The sequence below is a fragment of the Macaca thibetana genome, chromosome 9 (genome assembly GCF_024542745.1).
Source record: "Macaca thibetana thibetana isolate TM-01 chromosome 9, ASM2454274v1, whole genome shotgun sequence".
NCBI lineage: Eukaryota > Metazoa > Chordata > Mammalia > Primates > Cercopithecidae > Macaca > Macaca thibetana.
The window spans coordinates 82,891,189-82,911,464 of record NC_065586.1 but is presented as its reverse complement, the minus strand read 5'-3'; the positions used below and the strand labels follow the sequence as shown (position 1 = coordinate 82,911,464).

General features: G+C 35.7%; 1 protein-coding gene across 2 annotated transcripts in view; it reads left to right on the top strand.

Annotated features, from left to right (window-relative positions):
• The window catches only part of ASAH2 (N-acylsphingosine amidohydrolase 2), a 64,169-nt gene extending 44,272 nt beyond the window's left edge, over nucleotides 1-19,897 (top strand). For both annotated transcript variants that reach the window (XM_050805559.1, XM_050805557.1), the window contains 8 exons: nucleotides 339-433; nucleotides 2,084-2,123; nucleotides 2,867-2,962; nucleotides 6,640-6,735; nucleotides 9,211-9,357; nucleotides 13,478-13,537; nucleotides 16,566-16,654; nucleotides 18,623-19,897. In XM_050805559.1, coding sequence (XP_050661516.1) covers nucleotides 339-433; nucleotides 2,084-2,123; nucleotides 2,867-2,962; nucleotides 6,640-6,735; nucleotides 9,211-9,357; nucleotides 13,478-13,537; nucleotides 16,566-16,654; nucleotides 18,623-18,812 — 813 coding nt within the window. In that variant the 3' untranslated portion in view covers nucleotides 18,813-19,897. The remainder of the gene's footprint in view (nucleotides 1-338; nucleotides 434-2,083; nucleotides 2,124-2,866; nucleotides 2,963-6,639; nucleotides 6,736-9,210; nucleotides 9,358-13,477; nucleotides 13,538-16,565; nucleotides 16,655-18,622) is intronic.
• The last annotated feature ends 379 nt before the right edge of the window (nucleotides 19,898-20,276 follow it).

Genomic DNA, 20,276 nt, shown 5'->3' with positions numbered 1-20,276 from the left:
ATAAAAAGAGAAATTAAGTTAAACCATTCCAAATGGAAGTCCTTATTTATTGGTTATAAGAATAGTCACCAATAGTACTCTAGGAAAACGTTTGGTTATCTGTTATACATTGTGATTTCACGATGACAGATCCACCAAAAACTTCATTGATTAGTGCAGGTTAATGGGACTTTGGCATTTGAAATTCTCATGTTATGACTAGGACATAAATGCCCATGTGGAATATTTAATACTATATCATAAATTAGAGACTAGAGGAACTTCTGGGACCACTATGTGTCTGTTAACCATGGAGAGAGTGTTATCCCTAACATAATTTTCTTGTTTTGGGTTCTCAGCTATCAAAACCTCATCCCTGGCATCCAGATATTGTTGATGTTCAGATTATTACCCTTGGGTCCTTGGCCATAACTGCTATCCCTGGGGAGTTTACGTAAGTTCTTCTTTTTATTACTTAGTTAAAAATTTGTTTGTTGTATGTTTCTGTTGGAATTGCTTCTTATAATGAAAGATCATTCTGTACTGACCCCTTGGTATCCTCCTGTACTGTTTGGTGACAGTGACAAATATTCCTACCCTCTTTTGCTGGGGTCTCTGAAGAATAACTATCTCTGTGCTTATTATCGATAACTAACCTGAAGAAGACATGAAAATTAAAAAAAAAAACTTACCCCAAATTAAAATGTTGCCATGAGTTATTATGTCAGTAGAAAGATTTGCAGTCATGTTAAAATACAGGTACTTGAAATAATCAGATTAGGTATTAAAAGCATGGAAGAATGTTTTAAATCTGCTTGATATGTAGTCTTCCTATCTCAGTAACTGGCAATTTTGTATCTTTCCAGCAGGTCCTATCTCTTGGAGTCATCCTTGAATTCTCTTTTTCTATTTTTTTCCTCTTTGAATTCTTCAGCAAATTTCGTATACTCTACCCAACACCTTCTGTCACTTTCCCTCCTGGTCTAAGTTACCACAATCTTTTACACAGATTATTGCAATAACCTGCTATCTAGTCTGCTTCATTCTGTCTTTACTCCTCTGCAGTTTTTTCTCAACACAGCAGCTAGATTAAGCCCTTTGAAGTATAAATTAAATAATGTCATGTCTTTGCTCAAAACCCTCCAGTAGCTTCTCATTTCATTCCAGGTAAATCCTCAAACTTGCAATCTCCTACATGATCTGTTCTTCAGCAAACTCTCCTATCTGACTTCTTAACTTTCTCCTCTTTACTCACCTCTGATTCAGCCACGCTGGCCTTATTACACTTCCCAGACTCATCAAAGATACTTTTGTCTCAGGACCTTTGAACTTATGGTTTCTTCTGTCTGGAACACTTTTCTTCCAGTTATCTTCATGACTAAATTTTTATCCCTTTAGTTCTTTGCTCAAATATCTAACAGGGATACCAGTGCTGTTTGCACTGTATAATCTTCACCTACCACCACCACCACCACCACCACATCAGCACCCAGCAGCACCCGCAATACCACCTGCACCACCATCACCACAGTGACCACCACCACTCCCTTTCCTCTTTATCCTGCTTTGTTATTCTCTATAGCTTTTCTCATCATCTGTTTTTATTTGCTTATTAACCCTCTCCTCTCCCTAGAATGTAACCTCCATACTGTTGAATCCTTAGCACCTAGAAGTAGGCCTGGTGTGTAGTAGATGCTCAGTGTTTTACTGAAGAATTAAATGAATGAATGATACAGCAAATTCTTTGTAGGAAGGGACAGTAATGTATTTTCTACCTGCTTCAGCTTTTACTAACATAGAATGCAACTAATCATTTTGTTGACTCAAGAATGGAAAATAATGATGATCTTTTGCCAGTGATAACCACTGATTCTGTTTCCATCTTTTAGTTAAATTGACTGTTTTCAGTTTAGGATTTATTTTGAAGCTAGGACAGGCAGGAAAAAAAGCTCAAGTTTAGCTTTTCATAGTCATTGGGTTCCTACATATTTTCCTATTGCGTGGTGAGCCAGGGTAATTTTTTGGCTTTCACTGAAAGTGTTTCTGCATACTCTGCACACAGTCTGAGTAGGAAAATGTGCACATAATTGTTTTCTTGACTCAGGACCATGTCTGGACGAAGACTTCGAGAGGCAGTTCAAGCAGTAAGTTAAAAATAAAATAACATATCTACATGTTCATATTTGATGAAGAGGAAATTATAACCTATCCCTATGATCCTATGTCTTCTAAATTAATCTTTTTTAAGATGACTAGAGTTCCACATTTCTTGAAATTAATGGCTTAGGTGAATATGAAATATTGGTAGTATCAGAACCAGACTTAGAAAACATAAGGGATTTATCATTAGGTTAAAAATATTTTATTGGTATTTATGTATTAATAATTTAAAATTTGATAATGGTTTTATATATTAAATACTAAGTAACCTGTGAGTACCACAATATCTTAAGTTCCTGTGAACAGTCTAAATAAAATGCATTATACTTTGGGAATTCTGTATTTTATCTGTGCCATATTTTAAATTTTCTTTATATTCAGGCAGTATTGTAAATGGTTCTGAATTGACATGTCAAAAATGTCTTGTTACTTAGCTCTGGAAATTACTATTCTGGTTAGCTAATAGCCAGCCACCCATTAGATTTTTTAACAAGTTGATTTTTTAAATCCCTATTTTAGTAGTAAGAAGTTTCTACATCTGCAACTGTGATCATCAAGGTATTTATAGATCCGTTGACTTGTCCAACTTAGTGCAGTTAGAAAAATTTTATTAAGAAAAATATCTTAAACTAATAATGTAATCAATGCTTGTGTGTTAAGGATAACAGCATGATATTATACTTAAAGATGAAGAGTAATTTTATTGGATTTTACTTTTCTCTCCTAGGAATTTGCATCTCATGGGATGCAGAACATGACTGTTGTTATTTCAGGTCTATGCAATGTCTATACACATTACATTACCACTTATGAAGAATACCAGGTAAAGCTAAAGGTTTTCATAATTTAAATGAATTATACCCTGGTCATGTCAAATACAGACTTGCTTTGTAAACTGTCCCAGTCATGTTTCTGAGAGATGATTATGTTTTAGGTATAGCAGATAAGAGAATGATAAACCAAAGGTCATATTTAAGAGTTTCAAATACATCCTCTTAAGTCCAGGTCAGAATTCTAGTTTTACTGACTTACATTTTCCCTGAAATTAATTATTTTGTCAGGGGCGCTGGTAATAAGCCTGAGTTGTGGCATAAAGCATTTCTAACACTATTCATAATGCATTTGATGCCTTAAGCCTCTGTAACACCTGAGAAAACTCCTACTAGTAGCTGTTTATTGACTGCACTAGTTAAGACTTTGCAAATATTATTTAAAGTAATCCTTACAGTATATCTGGAAGTAGGATATTATTATGTTGATGATATATATTAAGAAACAGAGTCCCAGAGAGTTTGAGGGAGGCTGGTAGCTGGTAATATTTCATTGTTTACAAATAGTCCAGAAAGCAGCCCAAGTACTTTTTAAGTAAAACATGAAAACAGTCCAGAGTCTCATAATTAATAATTTCTGTTAATAATATATCTGCTGGTATATAACAGCAGTGCATACAGAGGCATACAGTCTACCCCTTGGTAAATATTCAGTCATACTAAGAGTGGCCTCTGCCCTGCTACCGTCTGTTGGCTTTCCTGAAGGTCCCTGCCTTCTAGGAATTCCCATTGAAAAAGGGGTCTTAACGATGCTAAACTTGGATAGGAATAATTACATCCTTTCTTCACTACCTCTATTATTAAGCATTTCTGTCAATTATAAATATAGGAAACAAAAATAAATGATTTTAGCAGTACCTCTGTCACCAATAGGAACCACAGATATTTTCATATCACATATAGTGATTGCAGATCTAGAAATATCTTTTACTCTTATTGTTTTATAATCACAGTAGTTATTAGATCCACAGATATAACTTGTTATTCAATAGCATAATAAAGAAGCACATACATTACTATATACAACATTGGTTTATTATAGTTTGGTAAACATATTTCAACCTAATTGGTTTCCTTTGTCAATTCCATGTATTTTATTTTACACCTTTAGAAACATTATTCTGAGGGAGGTCCTTAGGTCTCAACATGCTGCCAAAGGAGTCCATGTCACAAACAAGGTCAGGAACCCCTACTAGCTTGTCTCCTGGTCCAGGTGAGATGGGAGAGTTCCCTGAACCCCTTGCAGTATGTGTGACAGGGGTGTGGCTCATCTTTTCGGCAGCTGTACATGCTGAAACCCTTTATGGGAAGGAGAGCACGCAGACAGGCAGGTGCAGGAGGCAGGGCAAGTGCTTTTGGGTGCCAGCAGGAGCAAATTCCATGAGGGCCCTGCAGCAGTATCTAGGTCTGGGTGCCTGCTACTCTGGGAGCCCAAGTGGGCATGTGTTACATACAGTGCACTTTTTTTTTTTTAACTTTGCTGTCTGCAGATGGCCTGAGTGTTAAACAGCTCAGTGCCCTCTTGGTACCCAGGTCCTTGTACAGTGTCCAGGAAGAATCAGGTTGCAAATGGACATGAAGGATGAATTCAGGGTTTTATTGAGCGGTAGAGGTAGCTCTCAGTGGGATGAATGGGGAGCTGGAAAGGGGATGGAGTGGGAAGGTGATCTTCCCCTGGAGTTTGACTGTCCAGCAGCCGATCTCTCCAGCCATCCCCAGCCAAACTCCTCTCAGAGTTCAGATACTCCTTCTCTTTTCTCTGCTGTGCCATTCTGCCATTCTGCTTTTCTGTTCATCTCCTTGTCTGCTTGTGGAGCTGGGGGTTTGGAGTTTTTATGGGTACAGGATAGGGGGGCATAGTGAATGAAAACGCAGAACAGAAACGTTTGGGTGCAAAACCGAAAATGCTTGTTCTTGTTTAGGGCCACAGATTTCCAGGCTTAAGGGTGGAACCTTTGCCAGGGAACCACTCTTTTCTAGCCAGTATTTTCCTGTTTCCTGTCCCTATCACAGGAATATACTCCTGCAAGGATTACTATTAATTACTTCGTTCATTCAACAGATATGTATTGTTACAGATACTGTGCTAGCCACTTTCTGGGGCATAATGATGAAAAGAATCTGTCCCTTCCCTCAAGATCACTAGAAGTCAGGGGTCTAGTACAAAGATAGAAAAGAGAACAGACAATAACATTTTCATGAAAGGCATGCACAAGGTGTTATAAAAATAAAGAGAAAGAGCACCAGCCCAGACTGGGTATTTGAGGACTGGGACTGTTCAGGAAGATGTAACATCTGTATGAGTTCTTGAGAACAAGTGAGAGTCAGGCAAATAAAAAGTAAGAATGTATCTCATATAGAAGAAACTATATATATGCAAAGGTCCAGAGGGCAGGCACATTGATGGAGCATAATTAGTTGAGTAGCATGGAGTAAGTATGAGAAGTTGATGGTAAGGAGATGGGGGCCAGAGTGGGAGACACAGGTTAGCTAATGGATAGTCTTACATGCTATGCTACAGAGCTTTCATTCAGTAAGGAAGGCTTTGGGGGAACTGCAGTAGGATTCTAAGCAAGAGAATGCTTTGATAAAATTTTGTGATTTAGAAAGGTCAATAGGATGGCTGTGTGGAAAAGGAATTGGAAGGGCTTGTATATGGGCAGAGGACTGGTTAAGAAGCCATAGTGTAGTTACGATCTGGGCAAGACATGGACACGCATACTTGAGGGTGAAGGCTGGGAGGAGGGAGAGGATCAAAAAACTACTTGTCAGGTACTCTGCTTATTACCTGGCTGATGAAATAATCTGTATAACCAACCCTCATGACATGTGATTTACCAGTGTAACAAACCTACACATATACTCCTGAACCTAATATAAAATTAAAAAAAAAAAAAAAAGATCTGGGTGAGAGATGAGGGTTTGAACTAAGGTAAAATCTACTTATACCTTAGGAGAAAGTAAGACAGGAAAACGAAAGAACTCAGGAGATTTGAAGGAGATAGAATTATCAGATTTGGAGACTGATAGGATACAGGATGAGGGAGAGAGGAGTCTAAGGAAACTGCAGGCTGATCCTCACATGGGAGAGTGGAAAGATGACATTCGCTGAGATGAGAATGTTGTGGAGGAAGCTGATATGTCTGGAGTGGTGAAATTGGTTTTAGATTTGATGACTCTGAAGTTCCTGTAAAAGAGCCAAAGACCTGGAGGTCAGGTAAAAGATGCATTTGGCTCCGTTTCATGGCTGTGATGGATTAAATGTCCTTCTCCAGTTAGTACCTTCTAACTATTTATCCAGAAGTTATAAGGACTCTTTTTATTTTGTTTTTTCTTCTGACATATGCCCTGGGGGAAAGCATTTATATTACAAGTACTTACAATAGACTAAAGCTTAGGAGCTAGCACCCTCTTTCATAGTACATAGAGTGACAGTCTAAATGGCATAAGCAGAGAGAACCTACTGCTTTTAATAGGTAGTTGATGGGAATCGCTTACCTTGGCCAGTAAATGGAAATGCCCATCCTCTTTTGTCATACATAATCTTGAATATTATGCCAGTTTTGAATAATGTGAGATGTCAAGTATCACATTTACCTAAAATGCTATACCTCTGTAAATGGATTTAAATATGCAGAACCATATACAACTCTCCCTGCCTTTCCTGCAGGCTCAGCGATATGAGGCAGCATCGACAATTTATGGACCTCACACGTTATCTGCTTACATTCAGCTTTTCAGAAACCTTGCTAAGGCTATTGCTACGGTAATCAAATATTGTTTGTGGGTGTGTGGGTGTGTGTATGTGTGTGTGTGTGTGTGTGTGTGTGTGTGTGTATGTCTGTATGTGTCTGTGTCTGGTGAGAAAATGCAGAGAGAAGCAAAAGAGAACCTTAGCTTCGAGTGTTCAGTTTCTTCGACAACCTTTATATTTTACAAAACTTATAGCTTTGTAGTATCTCTGAGAAAAATAAAATTTCTTTCCAAATTTTGGATCTAGTTAACATCCTTTCGTGGTGGCAGCTTCTTTCATATATATTATCTCATTATTTTTACAACCATCATGTGAAGTTAAGGAGATATCATTTCTCCCCAGTTTTCAGAGGAGCACATAGACTTGAAGATAAGTGAGGAAGCTTACTATACCTGGGAGTTGAACCTGTGTTCTCTAATCCTTGCCAGATTCTCCCCATTCGCTCCAAGAGTTGAGTAGGTCAGCATTCTAAGATGCCCATTTTCCACATAATAATATCTCAGAAATTGGGATGCATTTTCCAATCAGAGGAATATTATTATAATTAGTAGCAAGCTTTTACTTTCTTGGTGGTTCAAAAGATTATATGAGTTGTTAAATCAATGGAAGCTTAGATTTGATGTAAAAATGGTGGTGCCTTGGAATGAACACATTGCATCTACCTAAAATATATACCACTGAACAAGTTTACTTGATTTAAAGGAACTTCACTTGTGGAAATATTCCCTTTGGATGCAGTTGTTTATGAAGCTGTAACTGTAATGTCAGAAGGTTAGTCAACAAACAGGATAAAGGGCTTAAAATAGTAAGCAGCGCCTTATATAATAATATGTAAGCCTCAATAAAAAATGTGAAACAATGTGGCGTAGCAAAGAAAATAAAGCCCTTTTAATGAAAGAGCTTGGATGTATTAAATTGAAATAAATGAAATGGTTGTCTCTGTAGGTTGCATCAGTCGAATGTTGAACATTTCATATGACTGTATTATTAGTTACTGATTGTGTGTTTGAAATTTCAGTATTTTATATAATTTCTTTGCACATATTTTAATCAATTGATATTTATTTTCATTTTATCATAATTTTGCTCTCAGTTTTAGGTCACTTTTTTTTGAATAACTGTCTGTATTTATTTATTTATTTGTTTCTATTATAAAAGCCAAATCTATTTGTAGGACATTCATATTATACAGAAAAGTATAAACTTATAACCCATCCCTAGAGGTAACTACTGTTTAACTGTCACTATGCTCATAGGTCTATAGTTCTTCTCATGAAAATAGATTCTTCAGGGCCGGGCGCGGTGGCTCACGCCTGTAATCCCAGCACTTTGGGAGGCCGAGGCGGGCAGATCACAAGGTCAGGAGATCGAGACCATGGTGAAACCCCGTCTCTACTAAAAATACAAAAAAATTAGCCGGGCGCGGTGGCGGGCGCCTGTAGTCCCAGCTACTCAGGAGGCTGAGGCAGGAGAATGGCGTAAACCCAGGAGGCGGAGCTTGCAGTGAGCCGAGATCGCGCCACTGCACTCCAGCCTGGGCGACAGAGCGAGACTCCGTTTCAAAAAACAAAAAACAAACAAACAAAAAAAAAAAAAAAGAAAGAAAATAGATTCTTCAAATTTTGTAGTGACAATGGAGAAAAATGCAATTAATTTGGTGGAAATTTGTTTTACAGTCAAATTTCTGGTCAAGCACCTTAAAACTAGCTATGTGATCTTGAAAAAAACCACTGAATATGTCCAAGCCTATTTTCTCATTTGCAAAGTGGGAATGGTAATACATAACCTATCTCATATGCAGTTGTAGAGATTAAATCTATAATGTGAGGAATAAAGAACATTAAATATTCATTGAAAGTAATGGCAAAATGCCAATTACTTTTGTACCAACCTAATATATATCAAGGGATATTTGAAAATTGAGATTTGTATTTTTATGACACTATTAAAAATGGTAAACTTTGTGGGCAACATAGATTAAACCAGTCAGGATATGGGATGATCTTAAATTTTAAATTAATAGTATATTTATTATATTCTTTTATTAGAACAGACAAGAATCTAGGAAAAAACTTGGTACTGACTCCAGATGAGAGTGGCTCAATACTTTTTTAAAATAAAAATAATAATTACGGTGTCATGTTATAATTACCTTTTTGCATGGTAGGCCCCTGTACAAAGTCACACAATTCGAAAGTATGCTTCCAACCTTGTACTCTGGTCACTGTCCTTATGTTGTCTAGGGGAATAAAAGAGTTGCCTATGACCAAAACTTTCTCCCAGTGACAAGAGTTTAAATTGTTAATTTCTAGGCTCATGCTTAGCAAGGCTACCTTCCTATTTTCTCAAGGTTGTTAGCTCTTGGAGTGTGTATGAGTATGTGTGTGTGCACTCTTCCATTAATGAAGGCATTTCTGGAACTGGAAGCCTGGGAAAAGGGTCTTTGACTCTACGTATGCACTCCTTAACAAATGCTCTCCGTTCCAGGACACAGTAGCCAACCTGAGCAGAGGCCCAGAACCTCCATTTTTCCAACAATTAATGGTTCCATTAATTCCTAATATTGTGGATAGAGCACCAATAGGCAGAACTTTTGGGGATGTCCTGCAGCCAGCAAAACCTGAATACAGAGTGGTAAGACACACGCGCAGACCTTGGAATCCTTTAGAGGCTTGTTTTTGGGGATGAGGAGAAGGATGACACTTAGTGTCACCATTTGCCTCTAATCACGCTGTAGACCAGCTGTTAGCAATGATAATTTTGACAATTGTTCTTATCTCTGCAAAAGTAATGAGAATGGGAAAATATTTATTTTTTGTTAGTAATTGTGTCAAATTGAAATTCTAAAATCCAAATTATTCCTTTTCCTAAATGAATGATCATGGAACTATTCACTGACACTGAGAGTTGTCTCTTAAATCGAGGATAGGAAAAACATACAGAAATGAAGCAGAATTTGTACCATTACTATTTTATATCAATCTTGTGCCCTGAAAGCTTGCTGAATCAGTTATTAGTTTCAGTTGTTTTTGGGGGGGGGGGGCAGGGAATGAATAAGAGGGGAGTCTGGATTCCTTAGGAATTTCTACATATAGTATCATGTCATCTGTGAATAAAAATAAACTTATTTATTCCTTTCTATATTTGTTTTCTGAATGCATCTAATTATTTTTCCTTATTGGACTGGCTAGAACCTTCAATAGAATATTTTGCTTTTTAAAAAATTTTATTTAATTTTCTAATTGATAAATAAAATTATACATATTTATTGTGTACAAGATGGTGGTTTGAAATATGTATACATGGGGAATGGCTCAATTGAGCTAATTAACATACGAATTATGTCACATTCTTATTATTTTTTTGTTGTGAGAAAATTTGAGACTCTCTTAACAATTTTTAAAAAACAATACATTGTTTTAACTGAAGTCATCAAGTTGTACAGTAGACCTCTTGAACTTATTCGCCTTGTCTAAATGAAATTTTATATTCCTTGATCAATACCTCCCCAACCCCTTAACCACCTAGCCCCTGGTAACCAACCTTCTGCCAACATTCTACTCTCTACTTCTATGAGTTTAACTCTTTAAGGTTCTACATATAAATGAGATCATGTGGTATTTATCTTTCTGTACCTGGCTTATTTCACTGAGTCTACTGTTCTCCAGGTTTATCCATGTTGTGTCAAATGTAAGGATCTCATTCTTATTTATGGCTGAATAGTATTCCTTTGTGTATATGTACTACATTTTCTTTATCCATTCATCCATTGATGGACACTTATGTTGTTTCATATCTTGGCTATTGTGAACAGTGCTGCAATAAACATGGGAATGCACATATCTTTTCAACAAACTGATTTCATTTCCTTTGGATATAGACCCAGAAATGGTATTGTGTATAATATTTTACAGTAGTTCTATTTTTAATTTTTTGAGAAACCTCTTGCTGCTTTTCATAATGGCTGCACTAATTCACGTTCTCATGAACAGTGTGTGAGAGTTACCTTTTTCTACATTCTTATCAACACTTATCTTTTGTCTTTTTTAATATTATGCATTCTAACAGGTGTGAGGTGATATCTCGTTGTAGTTTAATTTGCATTTCTTTGATGATCACTGATATCAAACATTTTTTAAAATATTCTGTTGATCATTTGTATGTCTTCTTTGGAGAAATGTTTATTCAGGTCCTTTTCTTATTTTCAAATTGGGTTATTTGTTTTCTTGCTATTGAGTTGTTTGAGTACCTTATATCTTTTAGATATTAACTCTTTATTGGATGCATAGTTTGCAAATGTTTTCTCCCATTCCTTAGGTTGTCTTCTCACCTTGTTATTATTATTATTTTTTTCGTTGTGCAGAAACTGTTTAGTTTGATGTAGTATCATGTATCGGTTTTTGTTTTTGTTGCTTTTGTTGCTTTTGCATTAGGAGTCACATTTGAAAAAAAAAACAACAACATTACCTACACCAACATCATGGAGCTTTTCCTCTAGGTTTTCTTTCAGTTGTTTTATAGTTTCAGGTCTTATATTTAAATATTTAATCAATTTTGAGTCAATTTTTATATTTCATTCGTCTGCATGCGACTATCCAGTTTTCCCAACACCATTTATGGAAGGGACTGTCACTTCCCCACTGTGCATTCTTGGCACCTTTGTCAAAAATAAATTTATCATAGATGTGCGGGCTTATTTATGGGCTCCATTGGTCTATGTGTACCAATGGTGTGTTGATTACTTTAGGCCAGTACCATGCTGTGTTGATTACTATAGCTTTGTAGTATATTTTGAAGTCAGGTTGTGTGGTACCTTCAGTTTTTTTCTTTTTGCTGAAGATCCAATCCAATGTCAAATAGAAGTTGTGAGACTGGACACTCTTGTCTTGTTTACAATCTTAGTAGAAAAGTATTCAGTTTTTCACCATCTAGTGTGATGTTTTCTTTAGGATTTTTGTAGATTCTCTTTTTCATGTTGAGAAAGTTACCTTTTATGCCTAACTTATTGAGAGTTTTTGTCAGAAATAAGTGGTGGATTTTTGCAATTTTTTTTCTACTGAGGTGACAATGTGGTTTTTGTCTTTTATTATTTTAATATGGTATTTGCATTCATTGGTTTTCAGATGTTAAATAAATGCCATACCATTTAGTCATGGTGTATAACCCTTTTTAGATGTTGCTGAATTTGATTTGCTAACATATTGTAAGGAGTTTTCTACTTATGTCTATGAGGCATATTTTTAGTTTTCTTTTTATGTGTTTTCTTTGCCTTTGGTATCGGGGCAATAATGGTTTCAAAGAATGAGTTGGGAAATGTTTCCTCTTGTACTTTCTGAAAAAGTATCTAAAAGATTGGCATTATTTACTCTTTAAATATTTGATTGGATTGACTAGCAAGGCCATATGGACGTGGCTTTCCTTTATGGCAAAATTTTTATTACTAATTCCATTTCTTTACTTGTTATATGTCCATTCGTATTTCCTGTTTTTTTTCTTGCATCGATTTTGTGTCTTTATAGGAATTTATCTTTATAGGAATTGATATCATTCTAGGGGAATTTTCTCATTTCATATAAGTTGTTTACTTTGTTGTTGTAACATAAAAGTTGTCATTGCTCATCATAATCTCCTCTAATCCTTTTAATCTCTGAAGAGTTGACAATGATGTACCCTCTTTCTTTCTAATTTTGGTAATTTGTGTTCTCAAAGAACTAGCATTTAGTTTTAGTGCTTTTACCTATTGTATTACCTATTACTAAACATTTTAGGCAAGACCAGAGCAGCTTTTCACCTTGAGCAAATCCCTTCCCTACTTCCCCCAGCACCCCCCATCCCCTCACGCACTGAGGTAAAATTCTTTTGAATTATGCGGTTTTCCAGTCTGGCCTGGTGGGAACGGAATCTTGTCACAACTCTCTATGAGCCTGGGGACTGTTCTCTGTAATTCTGTTAGCCCATTCTTTTCCTGGCTTCCAATAGTTCCCTTACATGCATGCAAACTTGAGGAGAGCTTTCTGCAAATCTCCAGGTTTCTGCCTCTGTGCAGCTCTTCTACGATGCTCTGTGCTATAAACTCAAGACTATTTGCCATTTGTGGACTCCCAGCTCCATATCCTCAACTTAGACTGCCAGACTTGGCCTGAATTCTCCTCCTTCTGCCATGGCCCATAAACTCTGATGACATTGAGCTGGTGAATTACGGGGTTCATCTTGTTTGTTTGCTGGCACTCAAATATCACCATCTTTCATTGTCACTTGAAAATCCATTGTTTAATATATATTTTTTCCAGTTTTTTAGTTAGTTGTTTCAGGTGGGAAGATAAATACACATCCTGCCACTCCATCTCTTATAAAAATATAAGCTTAACTATAAATGTAAGCATAAATATGAGTCATCTGTGGAAAGTTTTCACTGTTCTAATTTTGATTCAAATATTCCCTGTATTTGTGTTGGGAGGGAGTTATGAGGAATTATCAAGGCCTGAAGAAGCCATTTTAATGTGCTGTCACTAATATGAACTACAGCTCTAGATCTTCACTTGTATCTGAGTCTACCAAAAGCAAACTCATTGGCCAAACATTCCTATGTCTATTGTTGCAAGGGTTAATATTCTTAGAAGATAACTTACTTGATTAAATACAATGAAATCTATAAAGGCACCCTAAATCATAAAATTTATAATAAATAGTGCCAAAATATGAGTATAGCAAAAATCCTTTTATTAGAAGTCATTAAATGAATCTTTATTTTCAGGGAGAAGTTGCTGAAGTTATATTTGTAGGTGCTAACCCGAAGAATTCAGCACAAAACGAGGTAGGCATCAATGATTTTCTTTTACAAATGTAAATCCACCTTTCAGCCATTCATTCATTTAAATATCCCTCTAGAGGTTAATATCATAAAGACAAAATGTTCCAACTTGTTTTCCATCTTATTTTGTAGACATGGGAAAATATTCAATGGGTACAGTTAATGTGGATTGAGTCTGGGTAAAAGCACACAGGAAATATATAATTGGCTATTTAGGACCAAGTATAGCATAATGCATGTATGACTGCATTGTCTGTCAAGAAGATGTTAAGTTGAATACAATCACATATATGTATAGTTATGCACCATATATAATGATGTTTCAGTCGAAGATGAACTGCATTTATGACAGTGGTCCCATGAGATTATAATACTATACTTTTACTGTACCTTTTCTACGTTTAGGTATGTTTAGATACACAAATACTTACCATCATGTTATAATTGCCTACAACATTCAATACAGTAATGGCATGTATAGATTTGTAGCCTAGGAGCCAGAGGCTATACTATATAGCCTAGGTGTGTAGGAGGCTACACCATCTAAGTTTGTGTAAGTCTAAGTCTGTGATGCTCATACAATGATGAATTTGCCTAGCGATGCACTTCTCAGGATGTATCCAATGTATGACTGTATTCAAATATATAGAACTCTACCAAATGTTGTGAAATAATCAAAGGGCCAACTGAAGGATGTGTGTCTTTGGCTCCTTCTTCTCTTTTTGGCTGTCTTCTCCTCCTCTACACTACCATCTCTGGTCCTACCTGTACAGTTGTGGAATGGTCACGGATCCCTGGGTGGATACTCTCATGGCTTAGAGTCCTGGCACATGTGCTTTACTTTATCTTGCACTAGCCATTTTCCTATTATTTACTACTGGTGTTAATAGGGCATTTAATTATTAAACTTAAAAAATGACATTCAAAATACATGTCCAATGTTAAAACAATATAGGAGTACAGAAAATAGAATATATATGTTCTCTTCTACCCACAAACCTGCTTTCCAGAGGTAATAGCTGTTAAGAGTTTTTTAATAAAGCATTTCAGACTTTTTTGTTTTTATCATATGTATGATAAACTATATACATATGTAATATATCTATTAATAAAATTATACTTCTATAGCTTCCTTAACATGTACTTATAACTACACAAGCAATAACTGGACACATTCTAGTTGTAAAACGTCAAATAATAAAGGAATTTATAGTGGAAAAACAGTGGGCATACGACTGTGATTTCAAGGTCATGGTTTTTACTATGGCTGAGGATGCATTCCTTCTATCAATTAGCTGTTCTTCCCAGGACGCATAGTCACTTATAATCCAAAAATACCTTCCTTCCAAAAGAACCTTCCCATTCCTGTTCATTAAAATGTCATTGTTGCCAAGATAACAATTGTGGCAATATGACATTCTCAAATGTCATTCTCAAAAAAATATGACATTGGGGGATAGTCTTCTACTTCTTAGGTAGTCAATATGTACCTGTTTGAAGTAATTTCTTTAGGAGGTCAATCTGTGCCATAATAGTTACATGTTTATAACATTATTTTCTGAAGATATCAAAGTGTTATATCAAAACTGCAGGTTTAGCTGTCATCTGATATGCCTAGGGTAGAGAAATTCTATCATCATTATTGCCATGGAGAAGCAGGAGAACAAAACATTTAAAGTACTGTAGTGGTAATAGAATTAATTTTAAAGAATGCTCTGGGACTTGGTATAAAACAATTTCCAGTACCCTCCATTATTAGTAATTGTCATCACTATTTATGGAATGCTTACTATTTTGCAGGTACTATTTGCAAGTATTCCTATTAAAGTGCTTTATATGGATTATCACATGATTAATTCCATGCTTACAACTACCCAATGAGTTAAGTTTTATTACCTCTATTTTCCAGATGAATAAACTGAGGGCTGGAGAGAGAAAGTAACTTATATTAACTAATTATGCATCTGGAAGAGATTATGGTAGAGTAGTTGGGAAAAAATTGTCATATGTTTTATCCCTGATATTCAGAGGCCTAGACTTGTTCTTCAGTCTATACTGCAGACATATTCAAAAAGCCTACTGTATCTTCTCCATCTAAGGCCTTCCCAATGTCATTTGCCCTAAATAGACAGAAATAACTCTCTTTACAAGTTCCTATGGTTATGAAAACTTCCTTATTGAATGTAATTCATCAGTTGAATACTTAAAGAAGAATTTTAAACAATTTCATGGCCCACATGTAAATAGGTGATCCATTTAGCAAGGGGTTATTTGAGCACCAGTAAATGACAGACGTAAAGGACTGTGATAAATATAGGTGAATTAAACATGTGCCTTTTAGGGTCACAATCTCAGGGATTTAAAGGGATACTAGAAATTTATAGCCTTTGTCTTTATTAACTTGTCATATTATTCAAATCTGCGCTTTGTTTGAAGCTGAATTCTTGGTCTGAAAAAATTCTTCTATTATAATAATCTTCCAATGGGGAAATAAAATCTTTTTATGATGTGGTTTCTAGGAATCTATTATAAAAATCTAGAGACCTCCTTTAGCACCCCAGGATAGGGAAGATTTATGTATTCTTTTCAATTCTTTCACGCAGGGAGGTACGTTAACTAATAATTCATTCACTTAGAGATAGAAAATAGATTAAACTTTACCATTTTCCCTTCTAAATCTTGAGGTGACTAGAGAAAGTCTTGGGATATTTAGATCAATAAGCATGTCACGAAAAGGCTCGACTTATACCTTTTTAAAATCTCACGTAAGTTTTATTTCCAGCCTCTTTTCTGCCCTAATTTCCAAAATTTGCTATTAACTCTAAAATTATGCTTCTTTCAAATTTCTAAAAAAGTCATGTTTTTTTAATAGACTGGATAAATTAACATTCTGAGTACATTGCATAGAATGTTAAGAGGAAAGCCTAAGAATGTGGATGAAATTCTAACACATTTTCACACAAGGTACTGGTAGGCTAACATATGGTCAACAAGGGGAATATTTACAAACGGATTCCTAATTGCATTTCAGACCCATCAGACCTTCCTCACTGTGGAGAAATATGAGGCTACTTCAACATCGTGGCAGATAGTGTGTAATGATGCCTCCTGGGAGACTCGGTGAGCACATCTATTGAATATTTTTGTGTTTCAAGCTTTGAAAACAGTTGGCTTGTAATGCTGGGAAGACAAATGAAAAGACTGGCTCAATACAAGGTATTAATGATATCAAATTCTCAAGGAGCTTTCTGGCCATATTTAGTTGATTTATTAGATTTCATTTTGATTCATTTCTCTACAAAACAGTGTGGTATGTGCTTCTGTAAGATTAGGTGCTAATGAGGTTATGGCTTCCATTCTTACAGACATCTGTTCTGTTTTTTCCCCCATGGTCACAGGTATTATTTCTGAAATCTAACTAGCTTTATTGCAAATTGGTTGAAAGGAGTGTGGAGTAAAAGTGTTGAGATGTCTCTGTAGAGCTTGATATTTCTGTAGGGAAAATGAGTCTATACCTGATATGTATTGCATGTTTGTATGTGATCAATGATTCTTAATTTGAGTTACTAAAACGCTATAGGCTTGGGTGTTTAACCCTTAATGACTTGACTGAGGAGATAATATACTCATGCAATTTCCTCAGAGAGACATATCTCTTTGCTTTTAGCTACCAAATTCCTGAGCTGAATAGATATTTTGAAGATTTGACAATGTGTCTGAAATAAGACAATATTTCTGTTCCCAAGTCTATACATTTCGCATTTTAGGACAGTGGCATGGAAGTAGGTACAGTTTTTGGCTATTTGGGTCTAATTCAGATTGCCTCAACTAAGTGATATTAGTTTGTTAAATGTAAGTATGTTAGTATGGTTCAGATGGTTAATTGAAAATAGGAATTTGATCATGGCCCACTTGATAACCATATACAAATATGGGCATAATTTTTCTTTGGTATTTAGAGCTATAGAGTATAGGTAAATTTTTAAACAAGTAATGCATATTTACCATTTAAAAGGTTATACAGGTAATAAAAATAATGATTTATATTTAAATGCTAAAAGTTTTTAGCTAATAGCAGTCAATACTGAGGATATGTTTAGATCCCTGCCTTGTTCCTTAGCAGCAGAATAATCAAATATTTGTTGAGAGTACTGAACCCATCACTGAGAAACATAGAATGTTGAGCACACTCTCTGTGCCCAAGAGATTAACTTTCAACGTAACTGAGGATGTCAATCAGTTAGCCCATTGTATCTCACTGAGTCTAGAAGAGTGTCTGAACTCTCTGCTGTGATCTGCACGGGCCAACATGATCTGGTTCCATCTGTTTCTCTCATCTCAAGCACTCTTCTGTGGTTTACTATTCCCTGTACCAACCGACCTGCTTTCTGCTTTGTGGCCACATCAAATTTGTTCCTGCTTTGGACACTTTGTATTTTCTGTTCCTTCTTGTTAGAATGTTTTTCCCTCCAGATTTTTGCAGACTCAGTTTAAATGACATCTCCCTAAAAAAACTTCCATCTTGTTTTCTACATTACATTTGTCATTCTTAAGATTTTTATATTTATTGCTTTATTTGTTTATTGCATTTATTCCCATCCTCAACCCAGTAGAACATAAGCTTCATAAAACTTGGGACCATATCTATCTTGCTCCTTACTGTACCCTCAGTACTTCTAGAAGAGAGTCTGACATGTATTCATTATATATATATATATAAAACAAATGAATCTAGATGTGAAAATAAGTGTCAGGTAAAGGCTAAAAGAGTACTTTGCAATTCTACAACAGGATAGACATCTTGTGGCTATCAGGTAAGCTTTCCTGGGATGAATATAATTTAGGTAGGAAGAAAGGTGGAACAAGTAAAGCTATTTCTACAAATTGCTGTTCTTTAAAGTTTCTCTTCTAGAAAATAGACGTTTTTGTCTGTTGTGTTCATTGCTGTATCTTCAATGTCTAGATAGTGCCTTGCTCATTATAGGTACTCCCTGAATATTCATTAAATGAATAATCAGTATTTTTTCTAATTACACATTTTTAAGAGTAAAATTGAGTTTTGCTTGCTTGTTTGTTTTCTATCAACAGTTTTTATTGGCACAAGGGACTCCTGGGTCTGAGTAATGCAACAGTGGAATGGCATATTCCAGACACTGCCCAGCCTGGAATCTACAGAATAAGATATTTTGGACACAATCGGAAGCAGGACATTCTGAAGCCTGCTGTCATACTTTCATTTGAAGGCACTTCCCCTGCTTTTGAAGTTGTAACTACTTAGTGAAAAATTGGCAGATCATGTGAAGAACAGCGTTACTCTGTACACATTATATAAGTGATTTCAAATGAATGTGAACTAGTGCACTACTATGTTGACTTCTATAATCATCCTTATTTGGGGACAGATAGTTTACTGCTAATGGGGCAGAGGGGTGTGTGTGTGTGTGTGTGTGTGTGAGACAGAGAGAGAGAGAGAGAGAGAGGTTTGTCCCATATATCTTGTTCCAGCAGCCATATACCTTGTGGTCTACAGCCTAAAGCATGATTTCCCTTGAAGCCTTGGGGTTGTTGAAAGGAGAGTCCCTTCAATATAAAACCTCTGAAATATTAGTGAGAATGGCTGAATACATGTGAACAATGTTTAACCTATTTATTTATATAAATAATTATTGGATGTTAGTACTGGGAAAGTTTATAGAAATCATCTAGTCTTATTGTTCATCTTACAGATAAGAAAAATGGTCTTTTCTTATAATCACATTTACAAAATATGATATACACCTTGACCATAAATGTATGAGCCTAATTAGAGAAACAGAAAATCAGCATGTCAGTTTTTCTTCATTCAAAATAACATAGCCTTTCTAAGCAGTCATTCTGGAGTTAACATGCTTAGTTCAGAGTTGTTGTGGATGCTCAAATCATTTCTGGAATTGCCTTCAGAACTCAATTATGAGAAAGCCAGACTTGCAGTATTTTGATCATGCCTTGTGTTTTCCTAAGTGTCCTTATCCCACTGGATTGTGTCTCTTATCCCCAAGACTTATTCCAAATGATTTTTTTGACTCTTTTCATTAATCAAATTCACCCCAAACCAGAAAGCTTTGCTATTAGTGTACATATTAAAAGTATTACTGGCTGGGAAAGCACTCCTCAGAGCAAAGGTTCTAAATTAATTTATCTGTTCTTTTGCCATTTGTTCACTCACTCACGGACCCATTCAATCATAGAATATTTACGATTTATATGCCCAGAATTACAGTGGTGCCTGGGCCTTGAAAATTAGTGAAATTGTACTTGGGATGAATATGTAAGTGTCAAAAGGTAACTATTATGAAGGAGAAAGTAATCAATTTAATATGTAAATTCCAGGGAGGCATTTAAAAAATCAGTAATCTTCAAGTTACATCTTGGGTATCATCTGTGTTGGATACTCTAATTTTGGGGTAAAGAGGCTCCAGACAGTTTGCTAAATACTATTTTGAAAGTTGTTTTTGGGCATTGTAAAATACCTAGCCTCATGCCCCAAAGAGTAAGATATGACAATCTGACATCAATTGCTTGAAAGTACTAATTGCATTTAAAATCCTTTAAGTTAACTAGGAGCTCCCAGACTGCAAAGCAAATTTCCAAACCCAGGTCATACTTTTGTATGTATGTAAGAGCTTTAGCATTTTAGGGAAAATATCAATCTGTATTTCAAAAATAAACTTTGAGGTCTGAAAATAATAACAATATTAATGAT